Here is a 22,901-nt window from a genome sequence, read left to right as displayed (position 1 = left end):
GAAGAAGACTGCTGAAACACAATCACATCTATTGAGTTTACATACCTCTCTTGTCTCATATGTTTATATTCCTTGCAGAATAAGATTTTACCAGTTAAAAATAAAAAAATTAGAGATACAGTCTTACCAATAAAAACGAACAATGCCCATGAAATGTCTGAAGTATCAGTGTAAATGCATAATCAGAAATAATAAAATGCATTTCACAGATGTCCATTAATTTATGAGCACAAATGTGAATATACACAATTTTACCCAAGAGAACTGCTTTGGCATCTCTTCTTGTTTTCATAGGCCCACAACACTGTTAACGCTCTGACAGAGCAGAAATGTTTTGCATGTGTCTCAGTGTGGGATGCACGGTTTGATGCCCAGATACATCTGAGAATTCAGGAAAAATGAGAACATTCCGTCCTGGGTTCCATGGGAAAACAGAAAGCCAGAAGGGAGTGATGTTTGACAGATCAACAAACATAATCTTTCTCAAATATACAGAAAAACAAAGCTGATCATGTTCTCAATCTCTCCGTTTGTCCTTGTATAAACAATGTGAATGATGCCTCAGAATGTTGAGAACACAAACCATAAATACCTGACATTAATTGTAGGGTGAAACTATTTAAATGTGTTTATTTTCCTACCACAAGCACTGCACAGGGGAAAAAACACACAAGATGCGTTAAGTTGAAATGTATCGACGCTGAAAGGTTGCACATGCACAAGTGTGTGATCTCCTGTGAAGAAAAGTTCAGAGAAAACAATATGGAGCAATGTATTGCTTTGACAGATCCATTTAAAGAATATTCTGAGTTTAAAAATTTACAGACACAGACTACAATTTCAACTCACTGACAGTAATACACTTACAGTACAATGATTTGTTATCACTCTTGTGGCTCTCAGAACAGTGTGTATTTATTTCAGTGGTCACAATGCTTGGCTCCATTCATATCCTTTAAATGCAATTTTGTTTGTTTGAGTTTACTACATTTTCTGTGGTAATCAGTAGCAATCAAAATGATTTTTTGATCTTTTAATGTACTTAACATCTCTGAAAATTCAATTACATCTTTCTGTGCACCATCAGAATATCTCAGTGGGCAATTTAACCTGCTTTGCACTTTGGATGTGTTTAAATTAGATTTTTTTTTTAAATAAAAACATTAGATTTTAATATATTGTATATCAAGCATTGGTTTTCTGATGATGTGCGTGTTGAATTATGTATGTTAGAGAGTCAAATTCATACAAACTAATGCAATGCATTCTTCAAACACTTGAAAACATCTTATAATTATGCACTTCTCTGAAATGAGCATAAAAAATAGAAACTATAACATTTTGGTGGGGCACAATAAAATGTTGTGAGAGCTGCTTTTAACAATAAGTATAGTTTGTCTTGCAACACTACAGGTAGTTCATGTCGTCTGAACTTCTACCATGTGTGTGCTTTCTGTGTTTCTCTTCCATCCTGTGTCAACGTGATTAGTTGTCTGAAATTAAATGCATCCAGCACACCGTATTCAGGATCATCGGGAGAACAAGCTGTTTTTAGCCCATAAACACACTTACATAACAAAAGACATAGACACACACATTTGCTTACTGAAGCTGTAATGTGCAGGAGAGATGAAATAATAAATCTGCATTAACAACAATGGTGCACCTGTTCACACACACATACATTTGAACTGTGTCAGAGCAATGACATGAGAAGAGAAAACAGAAGACAAAAAGAGAACAGATGAGAAGTGAAGAGATGAGATGAAAAGAGAAGAGCAAACAGACGAGAAGAGATGGGAAAAGAAAAAGAGGACATGAGATTAGAAGAGAATAGATGAAATTAGATGTGAAGTGAAGTGAAGACAAAAAAACATGAGAAGATAAAGACGGGAAGATTTTAAAAGAGTAGAAGAGATGAAAAAAATAGATTACATGAAATAAGAGAAAAGAGAAACCAGAAAAATTAGATGAGAAAAGGTAAGACAAGAGATTAGATGAGTAATTAAGAAGAAAACAGAAAACACGAGATGAGATGAGATTAAAAAAGACAAGAAGAGATGAGATGAAAAAAGAAAAAGAGTTGAAATGAGATGAGAAGATGAATAGGTGAGAAGAGAAGAGAAGAGAAGAGAAGAGAAGAGAAGAGAAGAGAAGAGAAGAGAAGAGAAGAGAAGAGAAGAGAAGAGAAGAGAAGAGAAGAGAAGAGAAGAGAAGAGAAGAGAAGAGAAAAGAAAATAGCAAAGTCAGGATAGGCTAGATGACATGAGAAGAGAATAAAAGCTTGATTGTAGCTGGGGCACATTTAGAATCATCATCATCGTGTGTGTGTGTGTGTGTGTGTGTGTGTGTGTGTGTGTGTGTGTGTGTGTGTGTGTTTGTGTGTGTGTGTGTGTGTGTGTGTGTTTGTGTGCTCTTGTTTTTGTGTCATATCAGGACACAACTCTGTATAATGACATGGGTATGACACAGGTATTACAAGGAGAGGGTGACTTATGAGGACTTAACCCATGTCCCCATTTTTCAAAACGCTTATAAATCATACAGAAGGAGTTTTTTTGAGAAAGTAAAAATGCACAAAGTTTCCTGTGAGGGTTAGGGTTAGGTGTAGGGTTGGTGAAGGGCGATAGAACAGTTTCTACAGTATAAAAACCATTATGCCTATGGGATGTCCCCAATTTCACAAAAACAAACGTGTGTGTGTGTGTATACTCGGAGATGTTTTGAATGAAACTGTGAATAGTAGTCGTCCACCAGCAGCAGAGCGCATTTCTGAATGAACGAGATCTCACTCCTGTCGGCTCCTGACACACTGCCAAATACTTCAGAAAATCAGCCGCCAGGCAGCCAGAACCAGAGCCAACGGCGGCGAACCCCGTCCCAGACACATGCCAAGTCACTTCCTCTCCTTCAGTCCCTGTCTCATGCCTCTCCCCTCCTCTGCGGCTCTCTACTGTGACTCATCGCTCGCCAGACGCTTTACAGATGAAGTCAAATCAACATGTGTATCAGCCAGCGTATGTGTGCATGTGAGAAAAATGCTTTCAGCCCCCCCTGCCTCATTTTCAACATGCTTAAAGGATTAAATTGCTTTTTTGGCACAACGACAGCAACATGATCAAATAGAAGATGAGCTAACGAGATCTCCCAAGAGCAGTCTGGGCGCATGGATCTAAAGCACCATCAGTGATCGACTATCATCACAATCAAACTCGAGAGCTTCCACTTCACATCAAGAGAAGGTCACAATGAGTGGGTTTCTTCCTCACCAGGGGCCATTTGGCACTGAAACATCTAATCAGAGGCACTCTTCTGCTTCCTTACAAAAAAAACATTCCCTGTTAACCACCAAAATATACTACAAAATTATGGTGATTTTTGTAAGGGATCAGTAATCCTGATGTGATTTTTATTTTATTTTTTTTTATTTTTTTTTGAATAAGACGAATTCATTGCTATGCATGCATAAAACAATTCATTTTGAATTTGTATGCCAAATGAATAACCTTCAATCGCCTGGACTGTGTGTGTGTGTGTATTTGTGCACGCGCGCATGTGTGTGGCCGGTTTTGCGTATGTTGTTTCAGTGACGCACGAATCAGGTGGCTCTTATAACAGGCGGAGCTGTCCGTGGTGCTGACGAGAGAGAGAGACTCCGCGCTCGTGCAGCCATAAACACACCGAGAGCGCGAGAGCGATGCGCAACGCACTCACGACTCCCCGTTAAAAGAGACCGAAAGCAAAGGTAAGAAGGTTTTTGCATCTAAACACTCATTTGTGCATTCTTTAAGACAGAATAGCCTAAATCACTTTATCTCTTTAGAAACGCGTATGGTTTTAATATTTCAGCTACCTGCTGCGCGCAACCGAGAGACGCGTATCACGAGAGATGGAACAAAAAAACACGTTTTAAAAGTAGAAAAAAAGGATTAACAAAAGTTCGACAGTTCCTCACGCAATTGATATTTTAAAACTCTGTGTTTATTTTAAATTCTACGAATCATTAATTAAGTACGCTAAGCACACTTAAAAGCAAAGCTGGTAAAATCCTGACGGAATATGTACTAGTTAAAAGTTCATCATCTTAAGAGATTGAAGTGCAGCAGGATGTCGTGCTTTGGGGTTGTCTCCTCCTCTCCGTTTGACGGCACTTTGCGGTTCAACAGCAGTGCGGATGCTCGTGCAGTCTCCCGTAGCAACGGGGTATGACTCATTTAGTCGTGGCAGCAATTTAGAAACTAATGAGATTTTCAGCGCAGGCTGCGCGCGCTCTCTAAGTGCTCCGCAAACACTCATCAACAGGCTTTCAACAGATGTCATAAAAAGAGAGAGAGAGACAAACAGAGCGAGAACTGGGATGGTCAATTAAGCAATGTAAACAAGACTGCAGTAAGTCATCTCGGGTAGGTCTTTGTAAGAAGATAAAGGAATAGTTTGTCAGGAGATGCCACCATTTAATCACCCTCATGCAATTCCAAACATGTGTGGCTTTCTTTCTTCTGTGGAACACAAAAAAAGGTATCTCGAACAACTGTTTTGCCCATATATACCATGAAAGTCAATCGGGTTCAAAACAACACTGGACCACATTGGACAAAACCACTGAGAAAATCATTCTTGACTTGACTTGCTGATGACAGAACAATCAATATGCATGAAATTGTTGGTGCAAACACATCTATGTATCTGTAGCAAAAAGCTGTCACTTGGGTTGTACCTTTTAAAAAGATACACCTTTGTACCTTGAAATAGATATAATACAATATAGACTGCGTTAAGGCAGCTTTACAAGGTTAAACAGGAAAAACGTGCAAGAGCACAATAGAAAACAGTCTGTTTATCAGTTAAAGTAAGTTCAATGTTGATTCAGCGATGTCATTGTCAAGCTCAGTTCAGCTTTTTTCCAGTAGTTTCAGCAATGTCCCCAGCCAAGCAACTCAGAGGCGACTGTGGCAAGGAACCAAACCTCCATCGGTGACAGAAATGGAGAAAAAAAGGCTCAGTCGCAGGGCCAGTTATCCTCTGTCCTGACTAAACCAGCATGGTGTAGTTTAATTCTAGGCTACAATGCACGTCAGATTGAGCAGAGGACTCGTCTGGTTCTCGTGGTCTTGTGCTGATTATTAATGATTTTAAATAGTGCATATTACTACCTAAAGTGTACAGCTAAATGGTACGTTTAGTACCTATTGACTCATCATCTTTTCTCCCTCCCTCCCTTTCTCAGGTTAAACATGTCGTCATCATCTAGATGCTGTGCAACAGGGGTGGTCACCCTCCCCTCACTCCTTCTTCTTCCCCTTTTCCTTTCTCTCGTTTGTGGAGTACAAGGGGCCACGCTAAGAGAGCATCGCCTGAGCGAAAGCGAACCCGTCTCTTATGGACCAGCGTCCCAGATCCGTCCTCCTCCGAGTGCCGAGATGCTAAGAGCTCTACGTTACATCCAAAGCCTCAGCCAGAGAACCCCACCTGGTCCCCTTGATGACCAGCAAGATACTTCAGATGACATGGAGAGCGTTCGCTCCCTGCTACAACTGGCAGCTCCTGCCCGGATGGATAGAGGCATGGATGAGAGAGATGAAGAGAAGGACAACACTCAAGAGTTGCTGCAAGCGGTGCTTACTACACTTAAACAGACCGAGGAGCAAATGGTGCCCCAGAAAACCTCCCAGAAGGGCATCGCACCATCTCAACCTCGATACACTGTCCAATCCTTCCCAAGACCAAAGCAACAACTAGAAGTGGAAACTTCAGCTGAGAATTACGGTAGGACCTCGTGGACCAATCCTGATAAACGGAGACGGCACCGGAAGTTCCCACTTGTGTTTAAGGATCAGGAGCAGCCTCTCAAACGGACCAATGAGAAAGCAGAAGAACAATACACACCCCAGAAGCTGGCGACCCTTCAGTCTGTGTTTGAGCAACTGAGTGGAATCGCTGCATCTAAGGCCAACAGTAAACGGGAGTATGGTGAAGAAGATTACAATGTTGATAACGACTTTTACAGGCAGAGGAGGATGGTCTTGGAAGACATCATGGGAACTGATGAATGGGCACCTTTGGAGGAACAATCAGAGACTGAAGAAGAAGAAAGAGAGAGGCATGGGTTCAATCGCAACCTTGAGGATGATGAGCAAGAGGAGGAGGAGGATGAAGAGGACGATTATGTCAAAAGATCCAACCAGCCCGACTGGTTCCAGACAAGAAAAGAGGAGGAGCCTGAGGACATTGCAAAGCTTGTGGACTACTATCTTCTGAAAATCCTAGAGAATAAAAAGCAGGAGCAGCAGAAAAAACAAGAGGCCAGCAAGAGCGAGCAAGAAAGCGACCGAGAGGTGGAGAGAAAAGATGTGGATGAGGATGATGGAGAGGAAGAGGATGAGGAGGAGAGGGAAATCAAGCCAATGCACAGCACATTCCCTGAGTCTTTGTCCAAGATAATCTCAATCTCACAGAAGCTACGAATCCCACCGGAGGAAGTTCTTGAGCTTCTCCATAATGAGAAGCAGAAGGATTTATTGGGAATCCCAAAGGAGTTACGTACACCCTACACAACCCCTCACAAGACCTTCACCGCAGCACCTCACCGACGGCCGCTCGAGGCAACGGAGGGCAACAGCATCAGCCAAGACATCGTGAATTTCCTCAAGCTGGTAAACACAGCACAACAAAACAACCACCGACCAGCGCAACCGGAAACATCACGTTATTATGAGAGGAAAACCAGCAGGGATGATAATGACGAGGAAGACGAACTTGCCAATTACCTAGCATTGAAAATGTTCGAGCATGGACAGAGACGTGCACGTCTGGCACCATTACGTGATGAGGACCAGCCCGTGTACGAACGTGGATACTACTTCGATAAAAGCACGGCACAAAAAAGACCCGCGAATCACGAGAACGCAGTGACAGGATTAGACAACAACACAATGCTGCAAATCCTGCGGTATCTGGATCCGGAGGGCGACGATGCCGACGAAATTGACTCTGAGGGGAAAACAGTCCCTGAAATGTAGATGTGTAGATAACGATTATATTCATTGTTTGAAGTTTGTCATAATAATAAAGTATTTTGAAATAAATATATCCCCTAATTGCGTTTAGTCAATGTAGTTCTCCAGCTTTTCTCATTTCTTGTTCTGTATAGCGGAAAAAAAGAGTATTTTAGTATGAACTCAAGAACTTTTAGTAGTAACTCAATTAATTAGTTCATTAGTTAGTGAATAGAACAATGTAAGTCGCTGGCTTTACCTCTTAAACATATGAACACACAAAGATTTTCTCCCTCCTCTAACAACACCACTTATGTTTTCAGTAAGTCAGTATCTTGTGCGTGTGATGAGGTCATGTGTGACGTGGCAGAGGTACATAAAGCATTTGTTCACACCATGGTCCTCTGTGTAATGCTTTTCTCACTGCTGAGCAACCTCTGCAAGCTTTGCATGACATAAAATCTTTTCTTTGGTGATTGGTTTCTGTTTCATGATCAACCAGGGTCATAACAGCCCAAAATGCATTTACATTTGAGTCATGAAAATTTGGTTACATATTTAAATGCATGTATAGAATAAGCTGTAATTATTCTACTACAATTCATACATTCTCAAAAAAAAGAAAAAAAGAATTTTGTTATTATAAAATGCATTTTAGTATATATTAATAAAACAAAAATCCGTGAAACACTTTTCAAATTTTAAACAATTTTTCTTTCAGTTTCAGTTCAATCTAAGCTCTGTCTGAGAGTTACTGACTGATTGTTTGCTCACAGAGAAAAATTTAAATAACATTTACTTGCACAATGAAAAGAAACCAGAGGTTTCACAAGTGTAGTTAAATATCCAACACCAAGACTGCATTTATTTGATCAAAAATGTTTTATTTATTAACTTTAAAATAACTGTTGAATATACTTTCAAAATGTAATTTATTCCTGTTATGCGAAGCTGTATTTTCAGCATCATTACTCCAGTCTTCAGTTTCACATGACCCTTCAGAAATCAAGATCAGCATTTATTTGAAATCTTTTTAACATTATGAATGTCTTAAAAGTCACTTTTGATCAATTAAATGCATCCTTGATGAATAAAAGTATAAATTTCTTCAAAAATATTCTGACTCCATTAGTATACATGAGTGTATCTCTGTATCTCTTGTATTATAGAATTCTCACTGTCTCAAAAGTAGTTTGAAATGTTTACTAATACAAAGTGTTGCTATTTCAGTGTTGTGACTTTGTATGGAAGCTTAATTAAATACATTGAGCATATGAAGTTCTTGTCATTGTGTCTTTGAGGAGTGAGATGATGGCTGTGATGATCTGAAGATGTTCCTTCAGTATGTGGGTTTGTTTAAATACTCCTCTATTGTCTGTCAAAACATAAAAACAAGTCATATTTAACTGAGTCATACCTATATCTTCAAACACATATAGATGCCAAAAACATAAATACATGACTCCACATGATTCTGAAAACCCATTAACATGCTCTTGATGACATAAAAATCTTACCAAGAAGATGAAGAATATTACTCTGAACAATATATATGCCATACAAGAGAAAAGCAGATGCAATAAGAAGGTGACCTCTGACCTCCTGTAGACAATCTTCAGATCCCTCCACAGCAGGAAGTTGCAGGCCTCTGGGGGTCGCGCCAGCACCATTTGTGTGATGTCTCTTATGATCTTCTTGTCACGATCGCTGAGAGTCGTGAACCATTTCTGCAGCCGTAGTTTCCCCTGACGACTGAACAGTAGCATTACCGCATCTACAGCAGAGACACACAATCATTTGTCCTGAAAACGTCTGTAAGCTTCATTAAGCTGCTTTTGGAAATGTGATGAAATATGTGAAGACTTGACCTGAATACAGCACAAAACACACAAGTCAAATACAACTTGCTTTGTCATAGTCAACCCTATAATAAATGATTAATTTGATTTAAAAAAAAAAAAATAACACACACATACATGCTGCTTGGTCCTGCAGTGTGACATATTTTTCTTTAAACTGTCCATATCAGTAATATTCATAAAATCTTGAGAACATATAAAAACCAGGTTAAAAGAAAGTTAAGCATGCCAAGGTTATGGTGATTCTAGGTATTCTATAATGACTATTCCATAACTCATTACTAAATAAAGGCTTGTTTGAGTGTTTTTTTTTTTTTAGACTAAAAAATACTACATTAACCATTTTACCTTTAATGGCCTCTTAAAATTAAATATAGTTTACATAGACATAGTAATGCGTTTCTCACGAGTAATGTGAACATGAAACAGCAAATTTGTTTTTAACCAAGAAAAGATTTAAAATTAACAAACGCACGTTTGTAGCACATTTGTGATACAAGAGGAAATACAAATGTTCCTCTTGTCAGCACAAGAACAGTGTGTGTGTGTGTGTGTGTGCAGTAAAACACAACAAAGGGTCAGATATAAGGACATATCCAAGACATATCCATATCTCTATCTGACCTCTGACACTTGGATTCATATCTTAATAGTTTGGACCTGTTTGTGATTGTTAACGCAAGAATAAGGCAGGAGCATCAACAAGAAGACAGCAGATGCACACTTGTGAACCTCGTACACAAGTGTGAACCAATCGCAGGCGCGTACGGAGAACAGGGGCGGGGCCGAGATCTGCGTGCCAGTAAATTCTCCTGAGATGGTTTTTTTTTTTTTACGATTTGGTAATTATTTATTTGTTATGACTAATACCCTTGTGACCCAGCCAAAAAAAATAATATAAACTAATTATAATCAAAGTATTAAACAGTAAAAATGTTTTTTATGGTTCGGTTCTATTACTAAGATTTTAGGTGCATTCTGTGGTTATTATTCTGCAGTTAGGCCTATTATTATTATCATTAGTCTACCATACACACAAGCATAATAAATAATTGCACATGTTAGATCTCCTCATTCTGGACAACTTTGCCTCATGAACCACTGCTGTCAATCAAATCTGGAACTCAAGTCTGGACTCCTAACATCAACAATTATATAAAAATAAAAAATAAAAACTTGAGTATGTGGATGGCTGTAACAGGGTCATTTAGAATATGGGTGTGACCAAGTTTAACAAAAAGCCTATAATTCTTAAACGAAATAGAAATTTGCGAAATGAGCCAAAATTAATGCAATGCAAACTTTTACTGAGATCGGGCAATAGGAAAACTGTCATCTACAGCGGACACAAAATAATTGCTTTGAAACATCAGAGGGGTTTTATGTGACTCATTACCGACAGAGGGCAGACCGGTGAGTGGCGTGGATCTACGTGCACTCATGTGACCCCGGTGCCGGTTAAAAGCACCGGCGAGCATCCGCAAGCACAGCGGGCGACCGGAGCCACAGCGCGGGTGTGAGAATGTCTCTGTACCGGAACTCAGCATGGTTCCTCAAAGGACTCAACGAATTTACCAAGTAAGAGCTGCACTGCTTCAAAAATATCACAACACCTCATCACAATATTAACAATTATAATGCTTAATTAATACGCATTCAAATGCATAATATAACATGATGTAATATAATAGTCTACTAATAATAATAGAATATAATATAGGCTAATATAATACAACGTTGCATAAATACTTAATATTTCATTTAATTTTTAACATCTATATTGATGGTTAAATATTGCATGGGTTAGATTTCAGCTATAACTGTTTAACTCTTATTTTATAAAATGTATTTAATGCATTTTTTATGTGTAATGGGCACTGAAGGACAAATAACAAATAGTTTTGACCTTAAATTTTCTCAAAAAATTTGGACATATCCAACATTTGTCTGTAGGCCTATTGGATTTTTAACCATATGATGCAATAATTCTTCAATCAAAAGGATAAATAAAATTCTTAATGTTTGCTTTTTACTTCAAAATACATTCGTTTTTCTTCAAAATGATGCAAAAAAAAAAAAAACCTTTTTCCAGTAAATCATGGCAAGGGTAAAAGCTTTCAAAGTCAGTTTCTTACATTTGCTAAACCAACTTTATTTTTAGACAGCATAAGACGGTGATATTATAAATGGTGCACCGAATATGTTTAAAACAACACAAAAAGTTTTGCAAACTCAGGTCATGTGTTGCTTTTTGTTTTTCCATGGAATCCAATTTTATAAAAATGATAAGACTATAAATTCTTGGGAGTCATAAAAACACTCAAATTGTGTCATCTCACTGCTGCTGTTTATCTTGCAGTGGCCCCTGCATCTCTGTTTTTTCCTTCAATCATATATTGTCACCCGGGTCAACCTCTCACGTCCCATAATGGGACACACATCACCCTTAACAGTGCACGCATTTACTGAGAAAAGCTTGATTCCCCCCGGCACCTCCTCGCTCCACTTCATCCCTCCGCCTGGCCTGGCACGCATGGACAAAGCCACTCTTTGAGATCGAGTCAAGGGCACGCGCTGCGATGCCAGGAGCGGTGCTATCAGAGGACGCACTGATAGCAAACTCTCATTAGCTAAGCGATGACGCAAGGAGGCACATTAGGACAGAGCTTCTTGAGTGGTTTCAGGACTCACAAACATTCTTCCAACGTAAACACAACTTTTGTTCAAAGTTATCTGGTCTTTTCATAGCGTTCTCAAAACAGCGCAAGCTTTAACTTTTGAATGTTCTCTGAGCGTTCTTGAACATTTCCATGCTTGCAAACTTCTAAAATGGAACGTTCCCCCCAAAATGAAATTTCCTTTGCATTATAAACAAACGTTCTTCCAGTAATGTTAATAGAGCATTCAATAAAAGATATCTGGTTTTTGGTAACATTCTCGGAACTTCAGCACAAAAATATTATATGTACATCGTTTATAGAATGTTTTTTCAAAAAACGTTTTAGTTAAATGTGCATCTAACATTTTCTTAATTTTGCTACCTGTTAACATTCAAAAGAAACGTTAGCAGTGCTTTTAGAACCGCTTTACCCCAGATAGCACACATATTTCTGCAAGATGTCTGTTAAACATCACTATGGAATGATATTCCGGACATTATTCAAAAGCAATTGCAAATTGTATTTGCAATTGTGTTTTCAATTTGTGCATGCATAAAATGTGACATAATCCAAACGCAAATGCAAATCGCGCATTACCGTTTTCATTTTCGTTTAAGCGAACGCACAGTGTCTGCCAAATTTAAAATGGAAATGGAAAGTCCGTTTGCAATTGTGTTTCCCATATCTTACGAGCTATGAGCCTGTCGTATTTAAATAGCAATATTAATTTCCACATTTGCCTTTTCACTCTCTCTGCACTGTGCATGTAAACTGCCAAAACTCAAATGGAATCGCAATTCCTTTTGCATTTGAATTTCCAACGTCTACACGGAAACCTGTCAATCAAGTGACAGAGGTGGGGCCATTTTATTGGGCGTGTTTGCATTGGGAAGTGACGTCACTCACAATCGACGGTAATAAATAATTATTAATTAATTAGTGTGGACTTTGTCATCTAAATACTTAATAACCAATAAGGTTAAGGATGTGTCTTACAAATTACTTTATCTTTTCAATCCTGTGAAGCTTTACTTAAAAAAAATATGTTTCCTGATATTGACACTTTATGTTCTTTTTGTGGTGCTGAACACGAATCCATTTCTCATCTCTTCTGGGAATGCACATATACAAGTCTGTTCTAGTAGAATTTTTTTTATCTTCGATCATACTAAAATGTACCATGTTTTTACTATGGTAAATATGAGTTAACGATTTTGTTTATAATTAAACCACAGTAGCCACAAATGTACAGTTGTCTGAGACGTTATGAAATGTTCTTTAACATCATGAACCATAAAATGTAGTCAGTGTTCTACTATGGTTTATTTTCATAATAGGTAAACACAGGTCACAAGTTAACAGTCACATTTCGTTGATTCAGCAGCTGCACGATGTGAAGCCGAGAGTCCTGTCTTGAATCTAGAGATCTGGGGCTGACTCAGTGTAGATCGGTAGCTCGGTGGTTAGTGACTGTCATCCCTCACGGCGCACCGTCGCGTGTTCGAAACCCGTGCAAACACAGACGTACTTAATTTTTTTGTTAATCCTACTTACTTCAGCCGCGAAACGGGCGATCATACTAATAACTTGTAATCTTTACAAGAATATCTGAATCATGCAATGAGCAAGTCTGCGTTTATTAAACACTTAATATTGCGTCAGTTTTCTGCTTTCAGAATCGCCTAATCTGCTGCCGTCGTTCCAGCACATCTGCAGCAGAGACCTAAACCAGGAAGTTGGTCACCAGATAACCCGGTAACCAGTTAAACCGCAACACCGGGCAGATTAGGCAAATAGACTGGGGACATAGGTCTGCCCGCGTTTCTCAATACAAAGTACGCTGATTTCAGACTTGCATCCTCAGTAGTCCAGACTTTGTGCATTCGACTCGGGAGTGTGATGTCTGCAAGGATGCAGGTCCGGTAATTCTGCAAACAGCAGCATACTTGATAACATGTCAGCTCGCCTTGACTACTGCAATTTTCCTCACTGTATATTTACAATAAAATGAAAAAGGATATGAAATACCACTGCCTCCTTTCATTTAAACATAATAATAGCAGCAGAAATGTACTTAGTTCAGGGAAATGTGTATATACAGTCATTACAAATGAAACTAAATATTATATCAATTGCCTCTTTTATTACCGTCGATTGTGAGTGACGTCACTTCCCAATGCTAACGCCCAATAAATGGCCCCACCTCTGTCACTTGATTGACAGGTTTCCGTGTAGACGTTGGAAATTCAAATGCAAAAGGAATTGCGATTCCATTTGAGTTTTGGCAGTTTACATGCACAGTGCAGAGAGAGTGAAAAGGCAAATGTGGTAATTAATATTGCTATTTAAATATGACAGGCTCATAGCTCGTAAGATATGGGAAACACAATTGCAAACGGACTTTCCATTTCCATTTTAAATTTGTCAGACACTGTGCATTCGCTTAAATAAAAATGCAAACGGTAATGCGCGATTTGCATTTGCATTTGGATTATGTCACATTTTATGCGTCCACAAATTGAAAACGCAATTGCAAATACAATTTGCAATTCCTTTTGAATAAAGTCCGAAATATCATTCCATACATCACTTCATCTGGAGAGCATCTGCTGTGTACATCTGCGTATTTAAGATGTCAGTTTTACACTCAAAAGCATAAACATCTTAAAGACATCTTCTAAACCTCTATTTTACATCTGATAGGAAACTGATTGACAATTGACACATTGCAGACAAGCAAACATCTTAAAAAATACGTCTTGCAGATTTAAATGCAGATGTTAAATCTGTGATGTACATGTGCTAGTCAGGGACCATTCTGGCAAGGTTTTCTCAAAGTTATAAACAAACGTTCTTCCAGTAACGTTAAAAGAGCATTCATTCAAAGATATTTGGGCTTTAATAACATTCTCAAAATGATGGAATGTTCCCAAGAAATAAAACTTTTTTAAAGCATTTTAAAAACTTCCGAAATAAGATTTTCATTAATTAATGGCACCGTTATTAAAACATTCTTAGAACATATTTCTGTCAGTTGTGTTCTTCCATTGCCAAGATCTGAGTGTGATTTCGAATAGTTCAAAGCATGCAAAAGGTGAACTAATTGCTTCACTGAATTAATCTAGCAGCGTTTTGAGAGATGTGTGCATGCTCAGGTAACCCTGTGAGATTTAGAGACTAATTAAACCTGTGTCACAGGGGGGGATTTCTGTCAGCATCTAAAAACTTTGTTGAGAAGGACCTGGAGACGTCAGTGGTGGGCCGATCCTTCCTGATCACTGGAGCTAACAGCGGGATCGGGAAAGCCACTGCCATGGCCATCGCCAAGAAAGGTGCGTGTTGGAGAAAATCAGCAGTGGTTGGTAAAATAAAAACCGACCTTGTGGTTAATGGTGTATTTAGGTTCTTCAAATGCTTTCCATATGTTTAAGTGAATACAGTTGCTCCAAAAAGTATTTGGACACTTTGGTCACACAATAAATGTTCAAATGTCATTGCATTAGATAACAAAACCCAGAATCTCAAAACAAATTATGCTAGTCCTGCACTTTTCTTTGTTGTAGCTTTACTTTTGCTCTGCATTTATCTAAAAGTAAACATTTTATCTAATTGTATTTATCTGCATTTATCTAAAGCAATGACATTCAGACAGTGTTATTTAAATCTACAAACACTTTCTGTGCCGCAGTTTAACCTGTTGACCCTCTTCTTCAAGGTGGTACCATCCACATGGTCTGCAGGAACAAGGACAAGGCAGAAGAAGCCAGAGCGGAGATCGTCAAGGAGTCTGGAAACAAAGTATGATTGGGATTGTAACACAGCTTGCTGTAGAAGCTTCCACCTCTGTGGCAGTCTTTTAGCAAGTCAGTTAACCTCAGGTCACACCAGGAGAACTGAACCTGCTGTTTAATGAAGAATAATGTGATAGTTTGCACATAAGTTACCATTTTTACAGAAGTCGACTGAATCATTGAAATGCCCCATATATTTGTCTACAGGCTGTCTGAAAACAGATTTACATCTGCATCTGTTTCTAATGCAAGATGTTCTAGTAAAATACGTGACCTTTGGCCTCTATGTTTGGCTGCAGGAGATCTATGTGCATATTTTGGATCTGTCCGAAACCAAGAAGGTGTGGGAGTTTGCAGAGTCTTTTAAGAAAAAGTACAAAACCCTCAACGTCCTGGTGAGGCTTTAAAATAGCGTATACACTACTGTTTAAGAGTTTGGGATCAGTAAGATTTTTTTTTTTTTTTTTTCATTTAGAAATGTATGATTTTATTTAGCAAGAGCATTAAATTTATCAAAAGTGACAGTAAAGACATTTAGAATGTTACCAAATATTTCTATTTCAGATAAACGCCGTTCCTTTGAACGTTCTATTCATCAAAGAATCCTGAAAATTCAACATTAAAATAAACCAGAAATGTTTCTTGAGCAGCAAATCAGCATATTAGAATGATTTCTGAAGGATCATGTGACACTGAAGACTGGAGGAATGATGCTGAAAATTAAACTTTGAATCACAGGAATAAATTACATATCAAAATATTTTCATTTAGAAAACAGCTATTTTAAATTGTAATATGTAACCCTGTACTACAAAAGCAGTCATAAGTTATGATTTTTTTGAAATTGAGATCTATGCATCATCTGAAAGCTGAATAAATCTGGAATCATCTGAGGGTGAAAAAAAAAAAAATAATAATAATAATATATATATATATATATAGTTGTCCAAATGAAGTTCTTAGCAATGCACTTTACCAATAAAAAATTAAGTTTTGATAAATTTATAGGAGAAACTTACAACATATCTTCATGGAACATAATTTTTACTTAATATCCTAATGGTTTAATATAAATAATTTTGACCCAAACAAGGTTTTTTATTTTTTTTTATTTTTTATTTTTTGGCTATTGCTACAATTATACCCCTGTGACCCCTTGTGCTCCAGGGTCACAAATTTAATATTTTTACTGTATTTTAATCAAATAAATGCAGTTTTGGTGAGTATAAGAGAATTCTTGCAAAAACATGAAAAAAAAATTCTTTCTGACCCCAAACTTGAAGGGTAGTGCACCTATATTTTGAATGGCATTACCAGCCAATGGAAGTAATGAGAATGTGGTTGGTTGATTGATTTGACTGTGACAGATCAATAACGCCGGCTGTATGGTGACTAAGAGGGAGGAGAATGGTGAGGGTTTGGAGAAAAGCTTTGCAAGTAACTCTCTGGGTAAGTGCGCAAACAAACAAAACCAGCTCGATATCGCCTCAGGACTACAAGTCTTTCCTACTAACTTTATAATAAAGAACATCTTTAGTACCTTAGTTTTGACCTGATGTCTCTGTTGTGTTCCTCAGCCGTGTACATCCTCATCAAGAGCCTCATTCCTCTGCTGGAGAAGAGCCCTGACCCCAGAGTGGTGAGTAAACCAGAGACTGAGAGCGACAGACAGAGGTCAGACGGTCGGTCAGCATCTCTCTCCTCTCCTTCAGATCACAATATCATCTGGTGGGATGCTGGTGCAGAAACTGCGAACGGGAAACCTGCAGTCTCAGAGGGGCAGATATGACGGCACTATGGTGTACGCACAGAACAAGGTACATATGTACACAGATAGAGTCCAAAGGAAAGCTTCTTCCAACATACAGAAACACCTTGCTTTGAAACCATTTGCTAGTTGAATCATTTATGTTATCGAGTTCATTGTTTAGAGTACTGCGGTTCAGTGCATTTTAACTACATTTAAAAAATCTGACAAATGATGGCAGTCCCAGTTTTTTAGCTGTTGGTAAGATTTTTGGATAACACTTTAGAATAATGTTCCATTAGTTAATGTTAGTTAACTACTTTAGTTAACATGATCTAAGCAAGAACAATCCTTCTACAGCATTTATTAATCTTAGTTGATGTTAATGTCAACATTTACTAATGCATTATTTAAATCAAAGGTTGTGCTTGTTAACATTAGTTAATGCACTGTCAATTAGCATGAACTAACAATGAATAACTGTATTTTCATTAACTAATGTGATTAATAAATACAGTAATAAATGTATTGTTCATTGTAATTAATAAATTAACTAACATTAACTAATGGACCATTATTCTAAAATGTTACAGATTTTTGTAATGTTTTGTAATGAATGGAGTCTCTTCTGCTCACTACGAATATTATTATGATGTGTTTTCTATTGTAATATATAGTAAATGTAATTTATTTCTGTGATGCGCAGCTGTATTTTCAGCATCATTCCTCCAGTCTTCAGTGTCACATGATCTTCAGAAATCATTCTAATATACTGATTTGCTGCTTAAGAAACATTTCTGATTATTATCAATGATGAAAACAGTTGTGATGCTTCATGCTTTTTTTTTTTTTAGAATTCTTTAATGAAAAGAACAGTGTTTATTTAAAAACTGTATCAATTTCATGCATACTTGCTGTATAAAATTATTAATTTCTGTCCCCCAAAAAATCTTACTGAGCCCAATCTTTTGAATGTTATTAAAAAGCTACTTTAAAAAAATATGCATGAGTTTTCTGTCTCACTGACTTCAGTAGCTGTTTGTTTCTTAGCGATTCTTGTGATGTCAGAAGTTCTTTGTGTTTCAGAGGCAGCAGGTGGTGATGACGGAGCAGTTTGCTAAAGCTCACCCTAACATCCACTTCTCTGTGATGCACCCCGGATGGGTCGACACGCCAAGTAATTGCATACATACAACCATCATAAATTTAAACTGTGTTATGTTAAACCGACATACTGTATGCATTTTTACCTTCAAGCTTGATGTTGTTAATTTGTCAAATAACATGTTCAGTGTTATATACCTCAAATGCACTGGTCGCTTTAGATACAAGTGTCTGCCAAATGCATAAATGCAGATATTTATTTATCATTTATTCAGACTGATTGATTTGATGATGTCTGATCTTGATGGATTCATTCTCGCCTCTCGTTCTTTAGCCATTGCAAACGCGATGCCTGATTTCCACAGCTCTATGAAGGAGCGTCTGCGGACACCGGAGCAAGGGGCTGATACGGTAGTGTGGCTTGCTGTGTCCGAGGCGGCTGTCAAGAATCCCAGTGGGCGTTTTTTTCAGGGTGAGCAAACACACACCCACACAAGACACCTTGCTGTCCACATAGGCAGGAAATGAAATCTCATATGAGTGACAGAATGCACACAAACAGCACTGCTAATGTTGAAGCACGCGGGAGCCACAACTGATTGCAAGACTTGCCTTACCATGTTTCTAAAGTCGTGCTCTAATATGCATAAAAGTACATGCAGTTTTAAATTAGATGAGGCAACTTTTTAGGTATTAAATTGTAAACTTTTTTGTTCAATATTAAGGCAGAATTGCATCTTTTGCAAAGATAGCCATCTCAAAATGCATTGTGACAAGTTGCATGAAACAATTAATCCAAGATTGCTTGGAAATATTCTGATATAAAATATACTGCAATTTCTTTTAGTACTGAAAAATCTGAATAAATTAAAAATTACACAATATTCATGCATGTTTTGCATCTTAGACTATGCTATGAAAGTTTATTTCCAGAATTTCAAGTTTGTGTCTCACAATTACAAAATATAAACTATTTTCTCAAAGTTCTGACTTTGAGTTTACATCTTGCAATTTTCTATTTTTTTCTCAGTAGATGGAGTTCACATCTCACAATTTTTCACCTTGAATTTTTAAAGTCAGAATTGTGAGATGGGAACTCAAAATAATAATAAAAATAATAATAGTAGCAATTATGACTTTTTAAACCTTGCAATTGTGAGATATAAACTTGCAATTGGGATAAAAATTAACTTTTTTTTTTTTTATTCATGGTGGAAATAAGCTTCCATGGATTCTGTACGAACATATCAATATGCAAGTGTCAAAGTAGAATCAATTATGAGCTGATTTTATTGTGCCACACAAAATTGATACCTGTGTAGAGCGTTCCAAACCAGTCCCTTTCTCTCCATCTCCTCCAATGAGGCATCCATCTGTTTCCATATAAAACAAGTGAGCCTTTCAGGAGACAGAGAATGGATGAAAGACACTGATGAAAGCAAGAAAAGCATGAGCAAGAGAGAGGAGACGAGGAGAATACAATCAATGTACAAAGAAAGACTGGACAATGGAAATGAAGGAGAGAAACAGAGCATAGCCAAAGGAGAAGGAAAGAGAAGGAAAGAGCGAGAAAGATCAAGAAAGGGAAAAGAGAGTTAGTTGGCGGAGCTCCAGTGCAGCTGTAGTGGGCGGAGCTTCTGTACCAGACACGGCCGGAGTGAACTCTGTGACCTTATGACCTTTTGGGACTGGGAAAACCAAACAGCCGCTCCTCAGACTTCAAGGACAGACTACTGGTGAATAGAGCTAAAATAAACTTATAATAAAAAAATATCTAAAGAATTTTCTCAAGTTGATTAATCCCAGTACATCAGGGAAATTGTTTTGTATTGCAAGTTTTATGAAATGAACACATGCTAATGAGGCATTAGATAATAATAAGTAATGGGGAAGTCGTGGCCTAATGGTTAGAGAGTCGGACTCCCAATCGAAAGGTTGTGAGTTCGAGTCCCGGGCCGGCAGGAATTGTGGGTGGGGGGAGTGCATGTACAGTTCTCTCTCCACCTTCAATACCATGACTTAGGTGCCCTTGAGCAAGGCATTGAACTGCTCCCCGGGCGCCGCAGCATAAATGGCTGCCCACTGCTCCGGGTGTGTGCTCACAGTGTGTGTGTGTGTTCACTGCTCTGTGTGTGTGCATTTCGGATGGGTTAAATGCAGAGCACAAATTCTGAGTATGGGTCACCATACTTGGCTGAATGTCACTTCACTTTCACTTTCACTTAATGATGATAATAATTTGCATAAATGTCCAGAACAGAAATCTGAACGTTGGATAAAGCCAGGTTCAAACGTCCCGTTTCATTTTGATGACATATTAGTGGTAAAGGTTTTTACAGTTGGGATTTTCTTGATCTATAATCACTCCATAAACCAGAAAATGGTAATCAGAAAAGAAAAAGTAAAAAAAAAAAAATTGGAAAAAAAAAAAAAAAACCTTTGTAAAAACCTTCACAAAACAGATAAAACTCTAAATTGTGGTGAATGTAAATACTACTGAAGGGAAGAAACAAATCTATTTAGGAAATAATGGCCTTTAAAGATGCACATTGTAGGTGAAATCTAATCAGACGCAAATAAAGTGTAATAAAATAAACAAATGTCTATTTGTGATGTTTTATTTCTAGTCCAATCTCAAAATTAACCAGTGCCTGGAAAAAAGAAAAGAAAAAGGTTTTGCCTGTAGTGTGCTTGAAGTCTCTTTCTTCTCACAAAGTGCAATTTAATAACTGTAATGTATGTATATTTAGCCACAGAAATATTCATATTACTTAATCATTAGAACACTCACTGTTGTGGCCTTGATTCTCGTTTCCATGGTAACAGTGACTTCTCTGATTGGTGCATTTTTCTTCAGGATTATGGGTAATGTAGTTCTTCTGAATAGTGAGGAAATCGGACATGGCTTCTACTGATTCAATCAACCTGCTCTTTATATACATGCAGTATATATCGATTCTTCAGACAACAGGAATCATTTCTCCAGGTGATTTTGTGCAGATGTTGTGTGTTAAACATCCATTTGTCTTTGTGTTTTACATGCATTAGATCGGCAGATGGTGTCGGCTCATCTTCCCTTGGCCTGGACGCACAGTTCACCGCTGGAAGATCAGAAATTCATGAGCGTCATGGAGGATCTGGCCAAAAGCTTCCAGCCTCACTAAAGAAACTCACATGAAAACACAAACAGATGTCAAACACTAATACATAACATATTTTAACAGTTTAGACACAGTCTAACCCGTATAAACCATGTGAATGTTCTTACAGTATCTCACAATAAACTTCTAACTGCAGGTTAAATCTCCTCCAGATCTCAGAAAGTTTGAAGGTGTGAACGACTGTTACGCTCAATAAATGCTTGAACATGTTTAAGTCTTTTACCGCCATGACTACTTCCTGTCTCATTTCCTTGTACATTTCAGTTCTCTCCTCTCATTGGTCAAATCAAACGCAGGTGTTGTTCTTTTCCGAGAGCTCCTTCTGACACCATGTGATCAATCTCAGCCAATCACAGTGAGTTTATTCTCACCGTGTCAGTGACTCCAACGAATCAGGTCAATCAGGTGGGAACCCGTTCTGACCGGAGTCACCCCAGCTGTCAATCACTCACTCACAGCCAATCACCTGATGCAACACAGGAAACTGACGGAAAAGGACATTTCCTGCTTTTGGAGGCCTGTGATTGGATGTATGCTTTTGGAGGCCTGTGATTGGTTTGACAGCATCACCTGATGTTCCAGAGAATGAGGAAGTGATTTGTAGTGTATTTATTTTTTTTTGTTCGTTTTTAAATCAGTATTTGCTCCGACAATAACACTTGATTACATTTCTACATATATAGACTGGGTTATTAATTATTAATTATGATTGTACTTTGAAGCAGTTTTCTCAACATTAATAAATGTATTAGAAGGTGTGTTGGTGTATGTCAGGGTTATTATATTTAACAAAAAAATCTTGAAAAAATAAACAACAAAAAAATGTGTTACTTGAAATAATAAACATTAACTGTAATAAAATATACAAATATTTTTTCCATGCTTCCAAGAAAGCATTTCTTATTTTCACTGAGGTTTACTTGATGTACTAATTAACTAAAAGTCAAAAAAAAAAAAAAATTATGTATATATATGGAAAAAACACAAGGTAATAACTAAAATAAAATATAAAAAAATATCAACATATTAATTAAGCTGTATTAGTAGATTAATGATCCTAAAATAACACTGGTGTATAAGGCAAATATATATATAATATATTTTATATTTTTATTGCAGTTACTAAAAGTTTAATTCTTAATGTACAATTATATTGCATTCCCCCAAGAACTCACTCATAAAAGCTTTAAAATATGTTTCTTCTACCCATCTCAAAATATTTTTCAGTTTTCCATGACCTTTTTTTTTTTAGTGAACACAAAAGCATTGCAATGTCATTTTTTTCCATCACCATTTCCCTTAGAATTCCCCATAAGCATTACAAAAATAAATAAACAAGAAACAACTTTAACATGCAATTTAAATGACCAGAAGAACCATGTATCATACAGCATAGATCTTTATTGTAATATTACACTCAATCTCTGGGCTGAAACTACCAGTCAGCATTAAGACTTGCGTCAGTTTTCATATTAGTGGCAGAAGATTCTTGTATGAAAAATACAGATGTTTGAGCTCAACTTTGAATATATAGAGAGAGAATAATACTTCATTACGGAACTACTGAGGTAAAGTAAGTTTTAG

General features: G+C 37.5%; 2 protein-coding genes across 2 annotated transcripts; both read left to right on the top strand.

The window, feature by feature from the left end:
• Positions 1–3,607: 3,607 nt before the first annotated feature.
• Positions 3,608–8,273, top strand: LOC132123401 (secretogranin-2a-like). Its single transcript, XM_059533989.1, has 2 exons — positions 3,608–3,745; positions 5,228–8,273. The coding sequence occupies exon 2, from the start codon at positions 5,235–5,237 to the stop codon at positions 7,017–7,019; it is 1,785 nt and encodes a 594-aa protein (XP_059389972.1). The 5' UTR covers positions 3,608–3,745; positions 5,228–5,234; the 3' UTR covers positions 7,020–8,273.
• Positions 8,274–10,274: 2,001 nt separating this feature from the next.
• On the top strand, positions 10,275–21,526 carry dhrs12la (dehydrogenase/reductase 12-like a). The gene is made up of 10 exons (XM_059533988.1): positions 10,275–10,432; positions 14,713–14,846; positions 15,230–15,312; positions 15,605–15,700; positions 16,673–16,754; positions 16,883–16,944; positions 17,018–17,122; positions 18,139–18,229; positions 18,491–18,628; positions 21,205–21,526. Exons 1-10 carry the CDS (start codon positions 10,377–10,379, stop codon positions 21,318–21,320), a joined length of 963 nt encoding a protein of 320 aa, XP_059389971.1. The 5' UTR covers positions 10,275–10,376; the 3' UTR covers positions 21,321–21,526.
• The last annotated feature ends 1,375 nt before the right edge of the window (positions 21,527–22,901 follow it).

The sequence above is a fragment of the Carassius carassius genome, chromosome 41 (assembly GCF_963082965.1).
Source record: "Carassius carassius chromosome 41, fCarCar2.1, whole genome shotgun sequence".
Lineage (NCBI taxonomy): Eukaryota > Metazoa > Chordata > Actinopteri > Cypriniformes > Cyprinidae > Carassius > Carassius carassius.
Note: the sequence above shows the minus strand (reverse complement) of the source record. Positions and strands in the feature narration are given on the sequence as shown.